At 35.9% G+C, this 17,788-nt stretch overlaps 2 protein-coding genes across 2 annotated transcripts; both read right to left on the reverse strand.

The window, feature by feature from the left end:
- Nucleotides 1-19: 19 nt before the first annotated feature.
- LOC129803322 (uncharacterized protein F58A4.6) lies at nucleotides 20-989 on the reverse strand. The gene is made up of 3 exons (XM_055849777.1): nucleotides 548-989; nucleotides 369-483; nucleotides 20-312 (listed from the first exon to the last, which is right to left on the reverse strand). Exons 1-3 carry the CDS (start codon nucleotides 832-834, stop codon nucleotides 22-24), a joined length of 693 nt encoding a protein of 230 aa, XP_055705752.1. The 5' UTR covers nucleotides 835-989; the 3' UTR covers nucleotides 20-21.
- A 3,178-nt stretch (nucleotides 990-4,167) lies between these two features.
- On the reverse strand, nucleotides 4,168-12,046 carry LOC129803323 (PHAF1 protein CG7083). Its single transcript, XM_055849778.1, has 5 exons — nucleotides 11,819-12,046; nucleotides 11,481-11,563; nucleotides 8,502-8,629; nucleotides 7,729-8,442; nucleotides 4,168-5,091 (listed from the first exon to the last, which is right to left on the reverse strand). Exons 1-5 carry the CDS (start codon nucleotides 11,889-11,891, stop codon nucleotides 4,764-4,766), a joined length of 1,326 nt encoding a protein of 441 aa, XP_055705753.1. The 5' UTR covers nucleotides 11,892-12,046; the 3' UTR covers nucleotides 4,168-4,763.
- Between the last annotated feature and the right edge of the window lie 5,742 nt (nucleotides 12,047-17,788).

A 17,788-nucleotide genomic window follows, 5' to 3' on the forward strand; every position in this document is an offset into this window, starting at 1 on the left:
TTTATTTATTGTTCAAGTCGTTCAAGTAGGCTGCGATTGGAGGCGTTTTTGTCGGTCTATGAGACGCATTTCATGCGTATACTGAAGTTTTGCCCAAATCCCAAGGCACATCCTTACCAAACGTTCATCGGGCTGAGCTGAGGATATGGCAAAGGAGTATTGCTCACGGATGAGGTACTTTGCTTGCCGAAGGTGTCCACGCTGGATGAGGGAGATGCTGAAATACAACTTGCACCGGGCAATTGTGTGAGGATCCCCCAATTTCAGGGCGATTCTGAGCTGTTTCATTGAGATCTGTCCAGCAATCTCCGCCTAAAAGAAGTTCTCTGTAAGTCTACTTTATGGATCTTCATCCCTTTTATACGTACACAGTGCTCAAAGTCATCCCCGAGAGAAGAAAAGGCACCGCCGAGTGTGGAGAACCAGGAAAGCAAATTGTCCAGTTCTGCACGTTCCCATGCGATCTGACATGCAATCCTACATCTGGAAAACAAAGTCACCAAACACAGTGAGTAGGACAATCATCAAAATCCAATCGCAGACTCACCCTCGGTAATCTATAGGATTTTTCTCAGGATCTCGCACCTGAACAATCACTCTCGTGAATTTATCCAGATTCCCACTCACAACAGCCCTTGTATGGCATCCGGTGTTCAGGTAGTGCAGGAAATTCTGAATTTCATAGCCATTTGCATGGAAAATTGTGGCAATTTCCAGAAAATGCTGATCTTTTTCCACGGAATCTTCCTTCCGGTAGTACTTTACCCTTCTCTTACTAATAATGTACACATCTAAAACACCATTTTGGTCTAAAATGTAAAATATTGCTTGCATTTTACTTTTTACAGAAGATTTTCACAGATTTTTCATGATTTTCCTGCAATTCTGATTTACGTTCTTGAATTCCCGGACGTACATAACCTCACTTTACCATATGATTGGAACACTTGAAAGGTTTCCATCTTGCGGATATGAAATTCAAATCTAGTGGCCGTTATGGGAGGGGCATATCATAATAGAAAAAATACCTCAATTTTAGAAAAATGTTTGTCAAGCAATGAAAATCAATATTTTACATTTTTAGTGATTTGTGTGATTTACAGATGCATTCTTTAATTTTAGAAACGTTTCGTGAACTTAATTGTTTCCCAACTAGCAAATTAGCTGCCTTTATAGAGCCAAATACTTGAAATGATCTCATAATGATCTTCTAAACAGCTGACAGCGGAATTATAGGATAGAGATATAAAAGACTCATAAGAAGTGTAATACAATCCTATACGAAACCATTTTTATAAGATAATATTTCTCAAGAAAATATCTTCTATAATATTTTACTTACATCAAACTCAAAGTGTGTTAATAAGAACAAAAGCCTTAACTATTTTCTTATAAATCTTATTTAAAGGTGTGCTTCAAGTTCTTTTTATAGACTTTTTACAGTACAATCCTTGTCACGTGAAAATATTAGTTATTTTCTTAATGAAAATCAAAGTAGTCCTATTTTATCGATTTGCTCAATATTTTCTAGAGCTTTCTGTCATTTGTTTGCAATTATTACTTCCTAATTTATGAATAAAACCAGAAAATAGATTAATTACGCTGTGAGTTTTCTATTAGGATAGAAGAGCGCAATGAGTACAATATGGAAGAATTCTAAAAACTGCTATAAGATTCTCATATTTGCTCTGTAATGACAGAGATGACAATTAGGATGATTAAAGACAATTCTGTGAGGCTAACTCCTTTGATAACGTTGTCAGTGTCACCTCCGCCGTTCTGTGCAATGATGACTTCCTCTTTTGATTGTGGATTGCCCATATTGATTTTGTTGATTTAGAAAGGACTCACAAAAAAACCCTTTAATCACTGTATATTTAGCAACTATAACACTACAATTATTAAAATTTGATAAAAGAGTTCAATTCAAATAAAATGTTTATACACTGTAACATTCCACTAATTCAATGTTCATATATATATATATATATATATTTTCCAGGCTTTATACTCGAGATTTTATAATCCTTCGAACCTCATAAACACTTCAAAATTCACTCCAAAATTCGAATCATAGCAGGATCGCCATGTAATGTTTGATAATATGCTTTATTCGATGACTCGAGTACAACTGACTACTTATTGCTAATTACACATATTATAATATTCGGGAACAATTGGGGGATCGAGGTGAATGCACTGGAGTGTACATCGATCCCTCAATGTCTCGATCAGCATATCACAGCTCTGCAAATAGTCTTATAGAAAAATCTTAGACTTTCAGTACACTAACACTTTTTTCCACGTGAAAAATATCATAATTTCCACAAAACAATTAAAGTAATCCACTTTTATCAGTTTCTACCATTATTTTTTTTTTTGTCCTTCAGTGATACTTGCAGTCCTTGCAGCTTTTTAATTTAAAAAAAAAAATATCATGGGAGCGTCCAAGAAGTATGCTCTCCCAAGAAACAATTTTTTCTGAATTAAGTCTTATAGAATTCCCGAATCATGGCTTATCAGAAAGTCTCAAAGAACGATTTGCTTAAATAACGCTTGTAGACTACCTAAAATGGTCGTTGAGACCTTTATATATAAAAGTGGCGCACCATTAAGGGGCTCAAGTGACTATAAGCATTACTGTGAAAGAAAACTGAAGAGTTCTATGAGACAATCTTATAAAAATTGTCTCTGTTATAATTTATCTCTGTTATAAGAGCATAATCAGAATAATTAAAAGAATCCCAATTTTTTTTTCGCTTTTATACATATTTATCTAATTCTGTTTTATGTAATTATAATTTTTTAATGTTATTTATCATGTTTAGGAATTTATTAGTTCACCATAACCGCCATTCCAGGAGATACAAAGATGGTCGCTGTAGCTGTGCCGCGAACCCACGAAAATCCATTTTATCCCTGTAAATAATCTGCTGAACGCGTCTTCTTTTTCCGTATTAATATCCAATCGGTATATGAAGAAACGCCTCCCAACTTCGTCTCGACTGAATTTTACGCTTATTTGTAAATTTTTAAGACCGTTATGAGTATGCTACAAGTCTTCAATAGATCCAAGTCAAATTTAAGGGGAAATCAGGGGAAGTTGTTGACATTTTGCGTGCAGAGTTTGTATTGCAAAGCATTTTTCATACAAATTCATTCAATAAGAGTAGATTTGCTGTATTCTGCTCATGTTTTAAGGTGAAAATGTGCTGTGGTATAGTGATAACGAGTGTATAATCAAGAAATAAAGAAATTACTAAGTTTTACAGCAGAAAGAGTGTCTCACATTCTTTGTCAGTAGTGCTCAAAGCACTTCCTGAGCATCTTAGTAGTGCACCACTTTTACATATAAAGATCACTGAGACTCATTCGAGAGTACTACAAGCGGTGTGAACTTGGCCATTTTACTCATTTATGGAGGAAGAGGAGAAATCATTCAAGGATTTTCCTGTCAGGAATTTACAGATACAAGGAAGAAGAGTTCAAGGACCCTAAGAGACAAAAGCACAAAAAGTGGTGAAGTTCACAACCAACCACATCCAACACGGTGCTTTCTTCTTGCATTTCAAGAAAGGGGGACTTACAATCCAGCTACTATTCCACAAATTTACCAAGCTCGAAGATTTTCAAGTCCAACGGGTAACCTGAAGCAGTGCTTCAATTGCTAGCAATTTGGCTATGCTTCGTCAAAATGTGTAAAAAAATCTAAATGTGTTAAGTGCCTCGCAGATCACCCACGTGGTGAATGCGTGAACTGTGAGGGAGACTACGCCGCCAACTAAAAAGGATGCCTTAAATATAAGTACAAAGCCAGTCGTCAGAAGATGATCCCAGGGTAACATGGGCCGCTATGTTGGCCAACAGCAGAAATTCATTCTAACCCTAACCTATTGATTTAAATCTAAACCTTAATGGCGTCTACACACTAGAGCAATTTATGTCAATATTGAAGCAAATTTCTTATGCTTGTGTAGGAAAAACTCTTCAATATGGACATAATTTTCTCTAGTGTGTAGACGCCATAAGAGAGAATGGACTGCATTGTAGTAGCGTATCTATGTCATTTCTGTACGAACACACCTTTCGAACAACAAAAAGCACTTTTGTGAAATTACAAAACCGTTTAGATCAATTCTCGTGAACTCCTTGAGAACCCTGAAACGATATTTTAAAATCACATTTATTTCAATTACTTGCATAATAGTTTAAAATTTATCATTTAAGAGCTAGCACACTCCTTAAAATTACATGAAAATGTCTAGTGAACAGAAAGTGTTCAATGCAATTTTTTTTTAAATGATACCTTTTTTACGGATTAAAATGGACTTCAACAGTTTTTAAATTATGCACTATTGGTGTTCTTTTTTTTCTCTATCAAATATAAAATAATTCAACTATTGCATTCCTATTTAACCACAATCAACACTGAAAAAAAATCTCATCATACCATTTGATTTAACTGCAATTGCATCTAATATTCACTGATTTTTTCTTATATGTTTCTTTTTTTAACTCTTTTTACGAGGCGATAGATTGTAGAGTTTTCTGTTGCTTAACACGTGAAAGAGATCGAGCAATTTTCTGGAGAGGATGGGGAATTGAGACAGATGTGGGGAGCATTTGATTTTTCACGAAAATAACCGAAAAAAAATAAACGAAATAAGAATAAAATGAGACACACAAAAGAGGGGACATCTTCACTGTTCCTCCGCAATGACACTGGCCGGTCTCCGGTCGAAAGCGGGGACGCCATGGCGTCGTCAAGCGCTTATTTTCACATCCTGCTTTCGTCCCGTTCGATTGGGATTGACGCTCTGTTGGCACGTGAGTGGCGGCGGCCAAATTTTTGGGAATGAGTTGCTCGTATAGAGAGTCACGGAAGCGATATAGTTGTTGGGCATCACTTCAAAAATGATGTCCTGGTAGCCGTAGCAGAAGGTGGAGCCAAAAGGATTAGCCGTATTTGTTGATCCTGCACGATGCAACACAACGGGTCTGTCCGACGGCTCTAGGCGGGTGCTAATGGAATCCCACTTGGTATAAGCCGAGATGCTCAAGGGGGCAGTGGATGCTGCCTCCTCCGGTGACCTGTAAATCATTGCATATTCTCATGAAACAACGTGATTCTAAATTAAGAAACCCATGAAGGCTATTATCTTCATTTCATAGACGTATCGTAACCAATAATTTTCTACAGGTAGTGAATCCATTAGCATAATTTTCGTATTTTTCTAGGTATAAAGTAAAGGTATAAAGGAAATTTTTATAGGGTTTGAGGTGTAATAAGCAGCCTTGAAGTTTAATTAATGAACAAAATTTATTTCAAGAAATAATTATAATGGGAGCTTAACGGAACTCAGAGTTAGACTAATTACATACAGTAGACTCTCGCTCAATCGGCTCTTTTTCAATCGGGCGGAAAATTTTGTTGACAATTTTCACATTTGATTGTGAAGCTAATTCGCTCAAATTCGCTGTAGTTCTTCCTATTTTATCGTGATCCTTTATAATTGAGCGCTTTTTGTGGAACTTACAAAGGCTTTGACGCCCAAATCTATCAATAAACCGGATGACATTTTGCCCCAAATGTCCAATTGAGAGAGAGTCTACTGTAATTCAAGATGGTGCAGCTGGAGCTTTTTTCTCGACAGTGACTCCAACCCACGGTCAATCCTACATGTATGACCTAACCTATTTTTTAATTAACAAAAATACTGAATATCTCTTTTGAGACTTCGATTCTTCTGTTTTAGATAAATTACTGATTGAATTGGGCTCGATTGTTGAAAATAAATAAAATTAAATAACCCTCTAGACTCGATGCTAGATTTAGAAATCCCTCCATATACAACAACAAATGGTTTATCAAAACAATTACAACTTTTCGAAAAGTCAGCTTTAAGCGCTCTAATAAAAAAAAACGTAACTTATAACCTCAAATATAGGGAATGTTATCCAACGCAGGGTCTGGTTCTTTGATTTGGTTAACAGGTCCTTCTATACTTTGAGGTTATGTATAAGGTAACCTAAAAAAGAAAATCGTATATTTCAAGTATTTTCCGCGTTAAAAAAATAATAAATCCGGAAATCTTCTAAGTGAAAGGATTTTTAATATTTTTAGGTTAGAATTTGATACATTGTAGTCGAGATTTTCCACCTGACAGCGAAATAAATAGAGCCCGGCTGGTGGATTTCATTTCCTGTTCGCGAGAAATTCATATTTTCCGTCTCTTGCTCCAAGCGAGGGCTTTTACTGACGGTATAGTTCTGTTGCCCGCCGTGTGGGGGATTGACTGACAGGAGACACTGTCAGTCAGTCGGTAACATATGGCCTGGAAGAGTTCGGATGGGGCACAGAGCTGGGTCGCTACCAGGCAATTGGTCGCGATAAGTCTTGGTATCTCTAATGGTGTCTACACAATAGAAGCAATTTTCGTCAAAAATTGTCTTTTTTAAAAAATTCTGACGTGTCTAAATTTTAGTATTTCGTAACTGCAATCGAAAGATTTCCAATAACAGATAGTACTTCGCACCGAAGGCAGCCAAAATCCCGAAAGCAAAAATCTCGAAGCCCAAATCTCGAAAGCCAAAATCCCGAATGTTCAAATTTATGAAAGAGATGAAATTAATGGAGGGTAATATGTAGAATAATTTCCCAAACCACAGAAAATTTCCCTTTGCCTGCAGCAAGCGGGGATGCAATCGTGGGCTATGACACTTTTAAGAATTCGGGATTTTGGCTTTCGGGATTTTGGTTTTCGAGATATTCGCTTTCGGGATTTTGACCGGGACCTCTTCCCACAATTAACCTCAACCGCATCCACATGTTACCTAGCAGTATTTGCAACTTGGATTGCTTGTAAATTCGATTACGAGGTGAATTTTGAGGGGAAAAAATCGTGTCGAGTCAATTTTATCAATTTCTACTATTTAAAGGGGTGGCAAAGCGTCCGAGGCTTTGCGAAATGCTCGAACTCGTGACTTAGATGCTATACCGCAAAAGTACTTTTGTATAATTTACCGTTTACCGGTTTTCAACCGATTTGAACCGATTCATAAATCTCTCAAAAGATCCCCGAAAATAGTTTTAAAAGTAATAGGATTGATTTTCAGATAAAAATTTTTTATCGGTTATTAACCGGTTCATTACCGATTCATCACCGATTGGAAGCGGTTTAGTTTTGTCGGAAATTCCAAGACCTTTCCAACGACTCCACACATGACCTCATTTGCTTAATAAATGCGCACTCTAGTATCTTTTTAACTTTTGACCTTGAAAAACCGTTATTAGGAATGATTCAACGCTATTTTCGTATATGGACGAAATGTTCACCTAGGTAATATCTAAAACATTCAAAAACGAAAAAAAATCGCACGACGCGTTTTCGAGCAATCCCAAAAAACATAGTTTTGGAGGGGAAGGGGTTGGGAGGGGGGAAATGAGGGGCATGTTAACGATCCTTGGGTCGACTTATGGGGGGGTCCCCCGAAGGTCCCAAGTCTCTATCTCTAACCGTTTGGCCTTTAGAGCTGGCGACAACCGAACGGACAGACGGACAAACAGCGTGACAACATTTCTCAGAAATCGTCTGAAACGTGAAGATTTGTTAAGAAAAATGGTCTCCGGGGGGTGGGAGGTGGAAATTTGGGGGGGGGGCGTGTAAAAATCGAGGGATTATATTGCTCTCTCCGTAGAGTTCGAGCGGTAAAAAGCAAATTACTTACTTATCGGCTGGCAGCTGAAGTTGGAATTCGCATCGGTGGTACATGTTGAAGTTGTAGTGGCCAGGGAAGTTGGTATGCATGATGATCTTCTTGCAGCGCTGTGTGCGTGCATCGAAGAGTACATCGATGCCAAGGGTGAAGAAGTTGAAGAAGAAATCACTCCGTTTTGCCTGTGAATGACGACTGGCACTCGGAGCGTGGATCTTCATCTTGTCCTCACTCTTGAAAAACACACGATTCGGTGCACCCAAATTGCTGGCCACATCTTGGCAACTGTCGCCAAAGAGAATCTCTCGCGTCATGCATTGCTTTCGTGGCTCAAGGGCACGTCCATTACCCTCCGTGTAGAGTTGTAGACGGAGCCCTTTGGTGCCAGCGGCATTCCTCAACACCGTGGCCGACTCCAGGTACAGTTGTTGACTGTAGCAGGAGAGTGGCATGGCGGGAGCTCGGGCCTCAGATACGCTACCGCCACAGTAGATGGCCATCTTGGACACCACGGGCGACGCACCGTTGGGAAAGTGCAGCGAACCCAGGCCATGAGCATAGCCTGGTTGCAATTTACTGTCCACGGGAAAGTAGAAACTCAACCCACGGAAGTGCAGAGCAAATAGCTGTTTGGCTGCATCATACACTCCCGGATGCGTCGCCCCGAAAGAGTGTTCGATTTGCTCAATCGACGGAGCCACTTCGGGTGAATTGAAGGGCAGGCCACTAAAAGGAATTTACTCCTTCAGACGTTTGTCTGAGAAAAATAAGCCAAAAGTACTCACCAGTACTTCAACTTCACCAATTTCATATTGAACACTTCAATGATTTTTAGTCGCTGCACAACAGGATCAAAAATCAGCCTTATTCCATCCTGCGGCAAATTTATCACAATATCCACCCCAAGGGGGTTCTGATTGCAAGTGAAAAGAAAAGAATTTTTGCTCTTTAAAAATCCATCAAAGTTAATAATGAAGGATTTACATTATATGAAATACATGGAGTCAGTTAAAGTACAATAGAATCACTGGAAGAGGTTCTATAAGATCTTATTCAGATAAACTGATAACCTAAATGGATTTTGAACTCTTACCGTTTGTATCGGAAAGCAAGTGGCCTATACTCTTTAACTCAACAACATAAAGTTCGTCCTAGGTCATCCTTAGACATATTCGTAGGCTAGTCTAGGTCATTGTTCATTCTCAACCGCTCTATTTGTAATGAGGACATGAGCTTAGGAGATCGGATACAACGACATTGGATCTAACGATTCTAGAGATTCGATAGTGTCGAATCGATACTAGCGACAACCAAAGTTATCAACAATACGGTTTTTCTAGTAGATTCCAAGACTTTCCTAAGCAAGATCCTGCATCTGCTTTAGGTACCTTCGCCTAGGTTTATCTAGAGATCAACGCCCTTCTATCATTTTTCTTTAATAAAACTTTGACTGCTATTCAATATTGTCGATTTCATCAAGCATGTCTTAAAATCTATTTGATAATTTTTCAGAAGGAAGTTTTTAATTTAGAGATTTTTCCCAAAATGCGGAGAATGGGGAAATATTTCGTATTGCTTGAAATATCGTCCACTTTGAGTGTAATATCGGATATTGGAATTATAGCTAAGTGTTTTCTAAGTGGCTAAGGAGGAATATCATATCCAGTATAGAGGTGTCTAAGTTTCTTTCTTAACTAAGCATCTTCTCCTCCATAGTCGCAAAAAACAAAGAGCAAGGCTGAAATCTGGAAAGAGCTTTTGCCAGGAAAGAGCTTTTGTAGCGCGTTCGAGAGACAAACAGACGGCGACTCGGTAAACTCGTGTGTTTATCCCTGCTCATGTCTTATGCCCTAGACACACTTACGACTTAAGTGGGAAATGATGGAAATGTACTTTAATCATTATATCGAATATAATTACGCTAAGCCGTCTCTTGGCTAATCCTCAGGTATGTCGAGGCCCTTACGTGAAGGAGAGGATTTGACGTGGATAAGTCCACTTGCCAAATGACGTGGCCAGTTTTTGGGAAAGGCATGTTTATTTTAAGCCTCGACACGAACAATTTTGGACACGTTCCAGATGGCGGACGTGGACATCGGTTACAGTATGTTTGGAAATTCTTAAACACCACGGACGATCCTAAAACCCGTGTCTCCTGGATAAAGGAGGCCTATGATCTCAGGCTCACACCCTGTTTTACAGTATTCTGCTTGCAAAAAAAAACAACAACAAAGAGCCTCGGAGGTTGGATCGGTTGCACCGAAAACAATCTATGGATAAACTTTTGCTTCCGAAACAGTAAGATTGCGAGCACAAGCTGCCGAGATAAGGTACCTCCGAGCCGCTAAGGGAATCACTTGACAAGATCGAGTGAAAAACGTATCCGTTCGTAAGAACTTAGAAGTGTGCCAAATTTCAGCCAGCTCCTAATTTCGGCCACTTTGAGTATAATTTTGGCCATGGAAATTACTTAATTAAAATTATGTATGTTATCTTCGAATAGTCAATGAATTTATTTTGCTTTTAAATATTTATTCATTTTAGGATGTATTAACACAAAGACCGTTAAATTTTAGGTATAATTTTAGGTTAAATTTTAGGTGGCCGGTATTACACTCAAAGTGGCCGGAATACTACCCAAGGCAATGTCCATTTTTTATTAGTTTTTCAATATTTTAAGAAGTGATTTAACTCTTTCGTTTCTTTTGGGACTCTGAGTACCCAAAGCAGCATATGAATATTCTGTGAAAAATGATGTTTTTTAATTATTCAGAACTGATAAAAATCCGATTCTTGTGAATGATTACAAACTATAAGGATGTCCAAATGTAAGATATTTTTTGTAGGACTTCAATTAATTCCTGAGCTTAGATATTTTTGATTAAAAAATTGTGAAATTGGCTTACAGCATATGCTGCGGTCCGGAAAGAGTTAAGCTTCTTCAAAACTTTTATTCTATTTCTGCAAAAAAACCTTGTATTATATTTTCGAGACGTTGAACAAATTCAAAAAATCCATCCGGATTACGAAGCGGACATCTGTCATATTGTCTCCCAATCATCCGGATTACAAAGCAGGCACTGCAGATGAAAAATCCCAATTTCAAAGGTGCCCCACTTCCCCCTACGCTTTTATCTCCATTTCGAGAATATGCAGTCATTTAATATTATGTTACAATTTATTCTTTCTCTTGAAAAAAAAGACAGTATAAATGCGCATATTTCATATAAGAGATTATTTTTCTTCTACGAAAATAGTTTTCTTTTTTCACTAGAACTTTTCTCTCGGTTGAGAACTTTGGTCCCGGAACAAAAGTTGTTACCTATACCATGGCCTATTCCCTATTCAATGATATAGGTCTCATTGATGGTCGCACCATAGACCACTTATGCCCATTGTCCTTTTTAAAGATTTTTCTTAGGCTAAATTTCTAAATTATGAAAACTATTTGAAAATCAGTTTGATTTAAAATATTAAAAAAAAGGAGAAAAATGGAAATATCCGACGACATCGTGGGAAGTCTCCATAGAGCATTGTCCAATGCTCTGTGGAGCTTTTCCCAAGGTCATTCTCATGCGATTTCCGTGGGGATTTGTCTGCCGACAGAGTGTCTCTTGGGTTGTTTGTAAACAGCCAAGTTATTGGACTCTGTGAAAAATTATCTTGAGTATTGCGAAATAGCCAAGCGAAAGGGAGAAAGAAATGTAACTTTTGAGACAAAGAATTGCCTATGGGGGGCTGTTTATTATTGGGGAATTACTCACCGTGTCAGAGTAGAGAACTTGGACGCCTTTTATAACACCAACTTGAGACTGAATGATCCCTACAGCCTGGGAAAAGTGCATTCCTGTGGGAGGGGCAGAGACAGAGAAAATCCTCCTTTAGTGCAAGAATAAATTGCCATTTTTTTAATTAAATGCAAAAAAATTTGTCTCATTGGAAGCAGAAAAAGATATTTTATTGAGCTGTTTTTCACGAGAATTCAAGTTTCTGGGCGACTTTTAGTGGAATTGTTTTGTCAGTTGGAAAAAATTTTTTCTCTGTGGGTGTCCCCCATTTCAGAAGACCCTGAAAGGCTTTTCCCTTGACTTTGGACACTCACCTAAAATAAATTCCCATTGTTTGTCACTCAGATCACTCAGGGATCTCTCAGGAACCACCTCAAGATCAAGCATTATTCTACACTAATGAGAAATTTGATCTTTTTCACTTCAATAACACCTTTTGCACTGTTTTTACGCAGTTTTCCTTCGTACTCTTTGAGAGTTTCTTTGTTGTTAATTTGTGACAGCTGACTACGTCAAATCAGCTGATTTTCCACAGCATCATTGTAACTAACTTCACACGGTTCATTCAAATGTCCAACGTTCAAATATGAATCATGCTAAATTTATTTCTGCACAAAATGCGCAATTCTTTTATTATTCTGCTTGTTTTTTTTCTCATTGAATGCTTACGGGCTACAAAGATTAGAAAAGTCTCTGTAGCTTTGTTGATAAATTCCTCCCGAGCAATGTAGGTGAAAAATATACAGTAGCAATCACAAGAATTGATACAAAAAAAAAACACATTTTTTTTTGCATTAAATAGCTCTTTAATAGGCCTAAAATTTTACAATTTCATTTTTTTTGCTTCAATTTCGTCAAATAAAATATTTCTCCACTTAAATTTCTTACTAAATAGTGAGTGTTAGTGAGTGTTCTTTTATTTTTTATACAATTACAATTTTACATTATTCTTTCAACATTTTAAATTATCATCTTAACGCTTCATACACATCCCTTTTATCTCTTGGGAAAGGAATTTTCTCTGCCTCTTTATTACTTAAATTTTACACAAAGAGAACACAGAAAATATAATTATTGAAAGGTTTTATTTTTTTCATCAACAATTACATTATCTCATTTTTAAACTTTTATCATTATTACTCTTTCGTATCTCTTTTCAATAGAGGTCTTATTATTTCATACATTCTCTTTGTTTTTATTTTTGCTTTTCTACTTTATCATATTGTCAGACGTGATTTTTCTCTATTTTCGTTTTGTCACTTTTCTAGAGAGAGATAGTGGTTGAAAGAGAAAATGAAGAAAAAATTGCAATGCCTTATGATATTTTTCTTTCGCGAAAATGTTTTGTTTTTTTTTAACTTTCTTCATTTTGGATGGATTTCTAGGGACTCCTTCACTTTGTGCAACATTTTGTTTGGTTTTTCTTCAAAAACTTGACATGAACGTGGTGTTTATCTTCCTTAGTTAGCTACATCCACAAATTAAAGCCTGTCTAAGCTTTTAGTGAAATTTTCTACTTAATAAATATAGGCCACGCCCCTTCAGAAAAATAGTATTACTCGAGCAAAGTATTACTCGGTTCTGGCTATGAATAAAATATAGGAAACAAATAAACTTTATTTACAATACAAAAAATAAAGCACCAGTAAAGAAAAAAAAAACCTAAAGAGAAATAAATATTAAAAAAAACAAATTTATTAGCCATTGTACTCAAATGTTGTGCAAAAGGAAGAAAAAAATTGTATGATTTGCTTTAAAAGAAAAAAGGGGTGGCAAAGCGTCTCAGGCTTTGCGAAATGCTCGAACTCGTGACTTAGATGCTATACCGCAAAAGTACTTTCGCATATAATTTACCGTTTATCGGTTCTCAATCGATTTGAACCGATTCATAAATCTCCCGTCAAATAATTTCGTCAGATATCTTTAAGATTTCTGCAGAAAATATCTACATCTCTGCCGAAAATCTTCCGAGAAATCTGTAGATATTCCTACGAATTTTATTTGGGCTTGGGACAAAATTCGTCAGAATTTTTTGCAGATTTTCTGACGAATCCTGGTGCATACTCTGACGAATTTCTGTAGATATTTTGCCGATTTTCTGTAGATTTTTCTATATTCCAGACTTTCCAGACAGCTGTGTCAGAAAAGATGGAATATTTTTCACTGAAATTTATTGCAAAAATCAATAGAGTGATTCTCTTGGTGATTTCACAGTGTTTATATAAAATAAAGAATTCTGCGACGCCGTGTTCTAAGTAGAGAATAGTGAAGTGATAATTTTAAACACAGTGTCGACCAAAAGTTCGTGTTTTTGTATCATTGCATTGGCGATTTTTAAGAAATTAGTATTTTTGCTCGCATTTTTTTACTTATCTAAAATGTGTACACGGTAATGCTTGTTAAGCAGAGCATACCATTTTCTTTATAACTTCTACAGTTTCTTCATAAATCAACAATATTTTTGTGAAGTAATGGAGGTTATGCAGATTTTCTAGGGAGAAATTCTGCCGAAAATCTACAGATTTTCTCTGAATGTACCAGAATATACCGTTAAAATTCAAAAAACCTCCGAGTAAAATCGGCAGGTAGAGCAATGATATAACGGGCTCTCAAAGATCCCCCAAAATAATTTTAAAAGTAATAGAATTGATTTTCAGATAAAAATTTTTTATCGGTTATTAAACGGTTCATTACCGATTCAAAACCGATTGGAACTGGTTCAGTTTTGTCGGAAATTCCAATACCTTTCCAACGACCCTAAACATGACCCCATTTGCTTGATAAATGCGCTCTCTAGTGTCTTTAACCTTTGACCTTGAAAATCCGTTATTAGGAATGATTCAACGGTATTTTCGTATAAGGACCAAATGTCCGCCTGGGTAATCTCTAAAAATATCCAAAAATGAAAAAAATCGCACGACGCGTTTTCGAGCAAACCCAAAAAAACATGGATTTGAAGGGGAAGGGGAGGGGTGGGGAGAAAATGAGGGCATGTTAACGATCCTTGGGTCGACTTATGGGGGGGTCCCCCGAAGGTCCCAAGTCTCTATCTGTAACCGTTTGACCTTTAGAGCTGGCGACAGCCGGACGGACAGACGGACAAACAGCGTGACGACATTTCTCATAAATCGTCTGAAACTTGAAGATTTGTTGAGAAAACTGGTCCCCGGTTGGTGGAAGGTGGAAATTTGGGGGGGGGCGTGAAAAAATCGAGGCATTATAACTGCTCTCTCCGTAGAGTTCGTGCAGTAAAATAGGCCACGCCTTCTATTTGTTTTCTTCGATTTGCTTATGAATTTCAATTATACTGCTTTAGAGTTAGTATTCCTGAATGCAAAAGTTTGACAGATACAGGTTTTCAAGGAATTCAATATTTATGTAATAGAGGCCATTGCCGTCTTATCATTGGTAAGGAACCTCTGGCTGGAGTGAAACGGTGGAAAATTGTTTGTATGAATCATCTGCGTCATCCAAAAAAATTTTACATAGGATCGAAGGAACGGGTCCCGGTCAAAATCCCGAAGTAAAAGTTTCTACAAGAATTTCAAGCCTTTTAACCCTTTAAGGACAATTGGAACACCGGTGTCCCATAAAGAAAATATTTTTTTCTGACTACCTAAAGGTTTTTTTCCTTATATTTGTACGTTTTCGCAAAGTAGAAGGTTGAAGGAATCTAGGATATTTTTTGCAAGCCTCCAGGTATTTGTTATATAGTAAATTTTTAAGCTAAAAATGACGAATTTTTAAATTCTCATAATGGACATGAATTTTAATTATTTTTTATACTTCCAATTTTTTTTAAGCAAAACCGTTTTGGTAAAAAAAAACTACAGTACTCAAACATAGTATTTTCCATTAGAGTAAAAATTATCAGTCATTGGTATCATCAGAAAAATTACTTAAATTTTTGGGCTATTTTTGTCCCTATCGCTCATAGAGGAAAAACTACACCGAATCAGATTCTGTTGGATTTTCTAAGGTTAGATACGTTAGATATGTAAGATCTTTTACTGACTTTGTTTGTCGTTTTCATTTTTATTGCTGATTTTCGGTCTTGTGTAAGTCTTGGTTCTTATAAGGAATCTATTTTGCTTCTTTGTGGGCGGAGTCTGTAAGAAAACTCTGTGTTAAAGAAATGCCTTAAAGGGGTTTGGCTAATTTTTATTGTAAGCAGAGTATATTCCAGATCCTTAATAGAAATCACTTGCCCTTTAAAAGGAAATTTAGGAATTTTATTTTTCACGTTGAACGCAATTCTAAAATAAATCCAACCCCCTAACTTATAAAATTTCCGGGAAAAGAATTGTAACTGATTTGCACGAGTACTTAAGCCTTTATAAGCTCAGGAGATCTCAATGAAGCTTTTCATTTAACTAAATTCACTTTGCGAAATATGTTTAAAAAAAACTGTTTACTTCAGGTGGCGTGGTTAATTTCGATTGTGGGCGGAGTCTTTAGAACTCTGTTACTAGAAATAAAGCATTCTAGCAATTTTATTATAGATGGAGCTTACCTAGGAAGTTGAACCCTATCTTCATGTCAACATTTTTGTAAGAAAAAATTTCACATTACAGTGAAGATATGCCAAAATTTTCTTACTGATACTCCATCTAAACAGTTATTTACAAGAAAAGTGTCCTATTTCCTTCTTTTTACAAGACATACAATTGTGTAAAGGGTTGCTTTTTTCACAGAAAAAGAAAGTATAAATAGAAAAAAAGAATTATACTGTTTTGTCTATAAGTTATATTTTTTTTTCTAAAAAGGTATCTTGAATATCTTCATTTTCTTTCTTTAATTCTAACTTTGATAAATGATTTGATTTCTACGTTTATATTTTTGCTACTTTTGTTTTTATTACTACATTTTCATTTTTCATTTTATTTCATAAATATTGTTGTTGTTCAGCGATTTTGGTGATTTCAAATGTGTTTTAATGGTTTTAATGTTGCCTTAAAAATATAAACTGGTTTAAAGAAAAAAAACACTTACACATTTTGGTACATTGATATTAAGTGACTTGTTATTTTTTCTGAAAAAAAATATTAACATAATACAAAATATTTGAGATTCAATGGTTATTATTACTCCTTCCCAAATTATCATGATGATTGAGGTAACAGAAAAAAGAACATTGAAATGGACAATCTTCTTTTTCTGCTTATTTTTCTTCTTCTTCGTTATCTTTTTTTTAAGGTCTCTTATTCTTTGCATTTCCCCCCATCAACATACTTTTGAACACATAAAATACAAAAATTGGACCAATTCTAATTGCTTTGGAGTATCTAAATTGTTAATTACACACTAAAGAGTTTTTCTTTACATTTTGGAATGTTCCTCTTGCAATTCGTCATCTTGCTTTCCACACTTACAAACACACAAATGGAAAATTGCTATTTTAAATAGAAATTTAGATGGGAAAGGTGGTATTTTCAAATTTGCCGAATTTGCCCGTAACTTGCTTATTAGTTAAAAAAAATAAATAAATATATAATAATTTATGTTAGTAGTTGTTTTTGGAGAAAATTGCACAATTAAAAACGTTTCATCTGAAAAAGATCTTTGCAATAACATCCTTTTTATTGGGAAAGAAAATAACAATAATTATGTTAAACCAATAATTATTACGAGAAATAATTCAAACACTGAGAGAATCCGAAAAAGTTAAAATAATATTCCGGAAATGTTAATTTTACCCTGCATTATTGATCCGAAATCGGTGTAAATATTATGCTTTTTAGGTGTATTAGGGGTTAAAGTTACCCTTTTCCATGTTAATTTTACCCTTATAAGGTGTAAAATTAACATTAAAAAATGTTGATATATTTTACACCTAAAAAGTGTTAAATTTATGAGGAAAAAAGTTAATCGCACCCTCTTTTTTCTCAGTGTACTTGCACAGTACATTTTTAATAAATTTTCGATTTTTTGTCAGAATTTTATACAAAAAATACGGTTTTCGGCGTACTTTACACGACGTTTTGTCGTGTAAAGAATGAGGAAAAAGTTAATGAGGAAAAAGTTAAAAATTTAATTTTACATCTGTTTAAGGGTAAAATTAACACGAAAAAGGGTAACTTTAACCCTCAATACACCTCAAAAGGGTAATATTTACACCGATAATATTTTCACCGATTTTGGATCTGTCCCTTTCAGGGTTTTGACCATTTTGGCTTTCGGGATTTTGTTTTTCGGATTTTAGATAGATGCGGAATTTTGGCAAAGTGAAACCTAGGGCAAAATCTGATCGAACCTTAATTGTTTAAAGTTTTAACGGAGTTTTA

Source organism: Phlebotomus papatasi, chromosome 2, assembly GCF_024763615.1.
Source record: "Phlebotomus papatasi isolate M1 chromosome 2, Ppap_2.1, whole genome shotgun sequence".
Classification (NCBI taxonomy): domain Eukaryota; kingdom Metazoa; phylum Arthropoda; class Insecta; order Diptera; family Psychodidae; genus Phlebotomus; species Phlebotomus papatasi.

What these genes read in the sequence shown, in the direction of transcription:
- LOC129803322 (XM_055849777.1), bottom strand. Translation starts at nt 834, where the DNA reads ATGCAAGCAATATTTTACATTTTAGACCAAAATGGTGTTTTAGATGTG. An exon ending in AATCCTATAGATTACCGAGG is followed by an intron (nt 484 to 547) that starts GTGAGTCTGCGA and finishes TTTGTTTTCCAG; the next exon opens with ATGTAGGATTGCATGTCAGA. An exon ending in GGGATGACTTTGAGCACTGT is followed by an intron (nt 313 to 368) that starts GTACGTATAAAA and finishes AACTTCTTTTAG; the next exon opens with GCGGAGATTGCTGGACAGAT.
- LOC129803323 (XM_055849778.1), bottom strand. Translation starts at nt 11,891, where the DNA reads ATGCTTGATCTTGAGGTGGTTCCTGAGAGATCCCTGAGTGATCTGAGT. An exon ending in ACAATGGGAATTTATTTTAG is followed by an intron (nt 11,564 to 11,818) that starts GTGAGTGTCCAA and finishes CCCCTCCCACAG; the next exon opens with GAATGCACTTTTCCCAGGCT. An exon ending in TTGGTGAAGTTGAAGTACTG is followed by an intron (nt 8,443 to 8,501) that starts GTGAGTACTTTT and finishes AATTCCTTTTAG; the next exon opens with TGGCCTGCCCTTCAATTCAC.